We start from the raw sequence: 7,717 nt of genomic DNA on the forward strand, positions 1-7,717 counted from the left end.
GGGGGGCGCACCAGCCCACCTGGGGCTGGTCCCCTCCCACACTTGGCCCATGCAGCCCTCCGGGGCTTGTGGCCCCACTTGGTGGACCCCCGGGATCCTCCCGGTGGTCCCGGTACGTTACCGATAAACCCCGAAACTTTTCCGGTTACCAAAACAGGACTTCCCATATATAAATATAAATCTTTACCTCCGGACCATTCCGGAACTCCTCGTGACGTCCGGGATCTCATCCGGGACTCCGAACAACATTCGGTAACCACATACAAACTTCCTTTATAACCCTAACGTCATCAAACCTTAAGTGTGTAGACCCTACGGGTTCGGGAGACATGCAGACATGACCGAGATGACTCTCCGGTCAATAACCAACAGCGGGATCTGGATACCCATGTTGGCTCCCACATGTTCCATGATGATCTCATCGGATGAACCACGATGTCAAGGACTTAATCAATCCCGTATACAATTCCCTTTGTCTATCGGTACGATACTTGCCCGAGATTCGATCGTCGGTATCCCGATACCTTGTTCAATCTCGTTACCTGCAAGTCTCTTTACTCGTTCCGTAACACATCATCCCGTGATCAACTCCTTGATCACATTGTGCACATTATGATGATGTCCTACCGAGTGGGCCCAGAGATACCTCTCCGTCACACGGAGTGACAAATCCCAGTCTCGATTCGTGCCAACCCAACAGACACTTTCAGAGATACCTGTAGTGTACCTTTATAGCCACCCAGTTACGTTGTGACGTTTGGCACACCCAAAGCACTCCTACGATATCCGGGAGTTGCACAATCTCATGGTCTAAGGAAATGATACTTGACATTAGAAAAGCTTTAGCATACGAACTACATGATCTTGTGCTAGACTTAGGATTGGGTCTTGTCCATCACGTCATTCTCTTAATGATGTGATCCCGTTATCAACGACATCCAATGTCCATGTTCAGGAAACCGTAACCATCTATTGATCAACGAGCTAGTCAACTAGAGGCTTACTAGGGACATGGTGTTGTCTATGTATCCACACATGTATCTGAGTTTCCTATCAATACAATTCTAGCATGGATAATAAACGATTATCATGAATAAGGAAATATAATAATAACCAATTTATTATTGCCTCTAGGGCATATTTCCAACACGTCCATGCAGGGCCGCCGCTCCGCCGGCGATGGTGCTCGGGCCCCCGCCGCACAGCCCGGATACTCCGTCCTAGCCGCCACCGTTGGATCTCATGAGAAGGGCCGCCCCCGCCGCCTCAGATGGGATCCGCCGCCTCCCCCCGCCCAGGACCTTTGGCACCGGGCCCGCCGCCACCGCGGCCCACGCCGGCGGCAGCGGTGGCAGGAGGGGGTGGAGGGGGAGGTGCTGGCGGCGCTAGGGTTGGGGCCCCTGGGGTCACTCCGGGGGAGGCGATGCGAGGGGTGCGAGGATAAAGGAGTATAAAACAAGCCTATCATGGTCAGGCACGACCCCCGCGTCACTCTTCCTGGCGACTCGGGGGAAAATCCCTCATGCCGCTGGACGTCCTCCACGCCCTCCCCTCCTCTTGCTGCCGCCAGAGGCGTTGGCCAGCAAAGCTCGGCAGGCTTCGGTGAATGCGGCGGCGGGGCGTTCCGTCAGCTGGTACTAGGAGGTGGACGGCGTGCCTCTGGTGTGTGTCTGGCTTGGCCCTCGGGTTCCTGGCTTGCTGGATATGCAGCGACAGGGCTAAGTGTAGCTTGCCCGCTGCGCTCGGTGAAGACTACGGCCTTGGGCGGCTGCTATGGCGAGTCCTCCGCCTAGATCTGGCGCTCCCTAGGCTGGCGACCCAACGATGGTTTCTATCACGGGTGTGGAGCACGTTGCCTGGTTGACTGGGCCGATGTGGTCCTCTATCGACTGGAGGCCTGCCGGCGGAGGTTCAACTGCAGCTAATAGCTTTGGCCATGTCCGAAAAACCCGGATCGACAAGTGCTCACGCCCTTCCACGCCAAGCCATCCACCGACCGTCGCGGGATCCCTGTGCGCAACGTCCCCTGGTGGCAGCGACAGATACTATTCGTGCGTCCTCCCCACCAATGGTCTGGTGCTGCACAACGACGACTGCTTTGGCTGTTGGCGCTCATGGCATGGTATGGGCTGTGCGTCGGGCTCTCTGGGAGGTGGACTGCGGCAGTAAGGTTGTGGAATTCCATGCAGGCGGCACCTAGACGACGAAGCTGCGGCTCACGGACTTGGCTATAACCTGCAAATTGTGGACGCTGACTTAACGTAGAGGGATGGATGCGTGGCGAAGACAGGCATCGCATGTGCTGTTGGATTGCGGAAAAGTGGTGGTGACAACACTTAAGTGATTTCGTTGGTGGTGCTACTCGAGTATCGTGTTGCGAGTTCCGGGATGAAAGCCTAGGTCTGACCCGAGCTAGTTATACCTGGCAATGACGATATTTTACATCATTACTTTGTTGAAGGCATTGGTCGGATATGTTTTGATTGATTCTTCAGGGTGAAAATCTAGATTCTGTCCTTGGTGGTTGGATCCGGCGATGGCGACGGCGACGCTTGAGCGTCGCTTCCTTCTTGAAGGCGTTGTTGTTGAAGAACCTCATCATCTGGTTGATGTCATTAGATGGTTGGTACTGATATGGTCATTGTTGTAGTTTGCCGATTAAGGATATGCTCGCCTTGGATTTTCTTTTTTTTTTCCTCGCCTACGCATAGCTTTGGTCTTATATGACTTAGCTATTTGCCGGCGTGTTCTTCGTGTGTATGCATTGATGTTGGCTGTGTGCATCTTAACTATGTAGAGGCTAGGTGTGTGCTGTTTGAGTTTGTATCCTCATGCTTCTTTTTGAGCAAATAAAATCCACCATTTGTCCAAAATGGATTGCTCACAATACAGGGTGCTTGTTGATGAGATTCAAAGGGATATTTCTTTTCCGCATATTAGTTGTTCACAGAATAAAGTGAGCGATGCGCGAAATTGCGTAGGAGCACTCGGCGACGACGCTCATTGAAATCCTGCCCATCAAATCGTCTTGGGATTCTCACGCACTATATTTGCCCCATTGTATTCATGTCCTTATAACTAGTATTTATCTTTCCCCTGTTCAGTATAGCAAACGTAAAGTACACGCATTTTGTTTCACACACATTAAAGTTCCTGTCTGCTACACTGTTCCAACTCTGATGGCAGAAGTTTCATTTATGTCATTTAACATTGTTGGTGCACTTTCAATACGTGAACAGAAAAAATGCTATCTTTTTACTACTTACACTCCAAAATTTGGATTGTTACTGCAAGTCCGGTCATGTGATATAATATAAATAATTCGACAGTTAATAAGGCGCTCGGATTCTTGGTACGGGCAAAAACTTTCTTGTCCAACCTATCAATGCACTGCGTCTAGGCCACTAGGCAGAAGCATGCATGGCTAGTAACAGTTTGAACACAAAAGTAAAAGAAAACTTCCTGGGATAAAGACCATAGATGAGAAAGTTAGCATTTGTTCTATTTTTCTATTCCACTGAACACATCGATAGCTAATTTGAGTGACAAACTAACAAGTTATCAGGTAAATCTCGCTTCATTTAGAAACTCAAGCCACGTTCATCTTCCTCTTCTTGCACGCGATACTATTATGAGTAAAATGATTTACGAGGAATTATAGCCAAAATATGACTATTTTGTTTTTGTGCACATAATCTATTTTGTGCACATTATGTAACCTTCCATCGTTTTTTTCGGCACTAATTAATGGGAGGAGGAGGAACAGTGGCCGGGCTAAGAGAATCAAAGGGGCGAGAGCAATGGCAATGAAGAGTACAGTTTGTTTAATTAACACTATGAAGATAAAGTATCGGTGGCTCAATAGTCTTCATAGTCCAATAAATGCCCAACAATGTGTTGTACTTACAGCATGACTTTTGGTCCTAATTTATTGTCGCCAAACAGGTACGCACTGTGCCACTCTACGTTGGAGCAGTGTATTCAAAGACAACAATTCATTTCATCCAATTATGCACTGATCCCTAGACAGCAGTGCAACGGCGGAGATTCCAATGAGAGTAGTCGCCGAGTGCTCCTAGTTCGCGTCTTGCATAGGAGCACTCGGCGACGACGCTCATTGAAATCCTGCCCATTGATGCGCTTGCTGCATACGAACATAGTACCCCGCGGTTTGGTTGTACCTGGCCCTAGATGACATTGTAAACCTAGTCAGGGCTGATATGCAACCGTGAGTAATGAAATCTTCCTTTGTCCCTAAAAAAATTGAATCTCTGTCTATTTCTTCAATGATGTATATACTCCATGAATCACAAACTAAAAAAACATAGAATCACTAACAATTACGTCCAGGATTAGCTGGGTCGTCCCATAAGTCATTTGAACTAATTATTTACCCGTCACAATCTGCCTAGATCTGGGTAGACCCCCTAATTAGTACTCCCTCTGTAAACAAATATAAAAGCATTTAGGTCACTAAAGTAGTGATCTAAACTCTCTTATATTTCTTTGCAGATGGGAGTACATGAATCAAGACCGAAGCTCCACTAGTTGGTCCCAAATTTCAGTTTTCTATAGACCTCGTATACTCAAAACAAGGTTGTGAATTTGGAAAAAAGGTTCGTGAATTTGAAAATGTTCATTAAGTGAAAAAAATCAGATACTGCATAAAATGTTCACACATTTAAAAATGTTCAAAAATTTGATAACAATTCATGAACTTGAATCACGGATTTCAAGAAGTTCGTGAAAAATAATAATCACGAATACAAAAAGTTCATGATCTGAAAAATGTTCATGAACATTAAAAAGATTCCTCATTTTTTTTGTTTTTTGGTTTTCTCCCGTTTTTTCGTAAGTGTTGGACAAAAAAGTTTAGAAAAAAAAATGCTTTTTTCTTCCGCACAAGGCACATATTTACCCTTCGTGCATGCCTGGATTTGCTTCAGCGAGAGGCATTGTCATGCCTCTCAGAAAAGGGAAAAACTTTCTTTTTCTTTCGTGAAAGGCACAGATTTACCTCTTGTGTAGGCACAGATTTGCTTTCAGGAGAGGCACTTTTGATCACAAGAATAGGGTATGCCGTGCGTCCATATATGCCAACTAATTTAGACACTTTGAAGCCTTTAGTTATCATGAAAATTTTGTGAGACAATTTCTAGATTTATATACTGAAGAAAAATAAATGTTTAAAGCAATCTATTGGTAAAAGGAGAAAGAATTATGCACATATAATAATAAACCAACAAATTACCTAGGTCTACAGATAAACACCGACATGAACTATTTTAGCTCTTCATTAAACCATATCTAGCATTGTCACTAAAATTAGATGTTAGGATAAGGCATCACCATGTTGAAAAGTAGAAGTAAATCAAGACGTTACGATAAGAATTAATGGCATGCATTAATATCTTAGACCATATCTAGCATTGGCACTAAAGTTACATGTTAGGATAAGGCATCACCATGCTGAAACGTGCAAGCAAATTAAGACGTTTGGATAAGGATGACATGCATTAATATCTTAAAAAATAACAGTGTCGCCATTAAGCAAACTTTTTCTATAAATATAGATCATGGATGTACGCATACACAGATCAGTTTTAGTTAGGACGAAAATCACACTACCCGATCGATCGCTATGGCATGGTGCATGAAGAACATCGGCAAAGGACAGTTGGGAGGCAACAAGGTGTTGATATGCTTGTGGGCCTTGTGGCTGGTGACGCTGCTTGTCTTGTCATCTGGTACGAATGCTTCGGACCCGCACTTCTCCCGATCAGAATGATCCAAAGTTAATTTAGTTTTTGTCTTTGCGAGTACAAGTTAATTTAGTTGATTGTTAATTTGTATATCGTTTTCGGACGTATGCAGAAAAGATGGGATCGGATGCCTGTGATAGACAAATTAGCAAGACATGGCCCAACACAACATGTATCATTCGCGGCACCTGCAACAAGTACTGTAGAAGGGAGAACTTTGAGCGCGGCATCTGCAAAGAACTCAATTATTGCTTCTGCTACAGGAACTGCACCACTGAATCCATCTAGCCATATATGTGCCATTTTCATGAATGCTCGATGGAAGCTATTGCTATGAGTTTATGCATTATGAATGAAATAAATTAATTAATTTAAGCCGCTCTGTTCATCTATCCATGGCATAATAAAGGAATAGATGTTGATGGGGCAATGTTCATTTGCAACAATATTTTTCCCACTGTTCCGAATGCTCACTGGGTGAGAGGTTCTCGATTGAAATTGGCCGAAATGTCAATAGGTTTTACAGCATAGGTAGTGGCGAAGTCATCCTATTGCCTAAGCCTGAGCAAAGTCTAACTACGGTAGTTGTGTTTAGTGTTTTTCCATCTAAACTATTTCGTCAAACCTTTATTTGCCTGTACTATTTCAATGGAATTTGCCAGCCGGTGGGAAGCAGCTGGAGCGCTCCGGCCTGGGGCTCCGCCCGGAGACATTTGCATCATGACCAACTCCGACATTTGCCGGAGACAATTGCCATGTCCAACTCCGACACGCAAATGTCTCCGGTATATGTCCGTTTTTATGTCGGCCGATATGATGCGCGAGGGAGCCATTCAGATTATACATGTGAGGAGATATTTATGGTTTAGTGTCAGGTTGGGAGAAGAGAGATGGGAGGGGACCATGCATGTGCGTAGGGAGGACAAAGAGAGAAAAAGGGACCATGGATTTGAGTGGTCAAGTGCATGTCCAGCCTTCGACAAAAGTGGAACCATTGGATGACAAAAGTGATCCGTACACTATGGTCCGAAAGTATAGTGGAGGTTTGAGGGTTCGCGTTGGAGATGCCCTTATGAGAAACCAAAGAAAACAAGTGAGCTTAGAGGTCATTTGTTAGCCATCATTTCGAGCAAAAATCATGGAATTCATTGTTATTCCATACCCAACATGTTTGGCTGTCATAGAATTAGACATGTCATTTCAGTTGAAATTCCAGCAAATGTGTGTTACATGTTATGCAAATTCAACCTTGTCATTTCACTTGCCTTGCCAAATGATATGAAATGATGGCATCATTTTACTTCTGCCAATTGAAGTGAAATGATAGGTGCCAAACGAGTTCTTCAAGGGGGAGAAGCTAGGAGGGCTACTAGGATGCAAGGAATTCCGACGCCGGCGAACCTACACCCCCCACCCCTAAGATAGACAAGGAGTATGATATTCCCCTGCACCCGCTAAACCCCTAAGATAAACGAGGAGGCTACTCCACACAGCTGCTGCTACGTGCGTCGGCGGCCTCGGTTCTCCTCTGCAGCTGCTGCTTCCTCTCCACCGAATTGACTGACCCAAATTTGAATTTCAGGCTACTGGCGTCCAGCAAAACTGAAAGACAAATTAGCACCAAACCCCCTTGTTGACATGGATTTTAACCAAGATAAAATAAACTGCATAAACCATATAAAATATAAATGCAAATTTGCAAAATTCCGTTTAAAAAAGAATGAATTAAAAAAGAATATAATGAACCGCTCAAATTAAGGACTGGCAGAAAAAATAGGCATATGATATATTATTGAATGTCAATAACGCACGCATTAAACAGACAAATACAAAATATGACAAAACAAATAAACAGTCATCAAGTTTTCTCCTATGAAAAAATGGAGAATACATCGTTTATATGTACGCGCACCGACGCAGACAAGCCACTTTGCCACGAGCCATGTGTCCTCTAT

At 44.8% G+C, this 7,717-nt stretch overlaps 1 protein-coding gene across 1 annotated transcript; it reads left to right on the forward strand.

The window, feature by feature from the left end:
- Nucleotides 1-5,612: 5,612 nt before the first annotated feature.
- On the forward strand, nucleotides 5,613-6,156 carry LOC119358639. Its single transcript, XM_037625098.1, has 2 exons — nucleotides 5,613-5,747; nucleotides 5,875-6,156. The coding sequence occupies exons 1-2, from the start codon at nucleotides 5,642-5,644 to the stop codon at nucleotides 6,048-6,050; spliced, it is 282 nt and encodes a 93-aa protein (XP_037480995.1). The 5' UTR covers nucleotides 5,613-5,641; the 3' UTR covers nucleotides 6,051-6,156.
- Nucleotides 6,157-7,717: the final 1,561 nt, after the last annotated feature.

The sequence above is a fragment of the Triticum dicoccoides genome, chromosome 2A, assembly GCF_002162155.2.
Source record: "Triticum dicoccoides isolate Atlit2015 ecotype Zavitan chromosome 2A, WEW_v2.0, whole genome shotgun sequence".
Lineage (NCBI taxonomy): Eukaryota > Viridiplantae > Streptophyta > Magnoliopsida > Poales > Poaceae > Triticum > Triticum dicoccoides.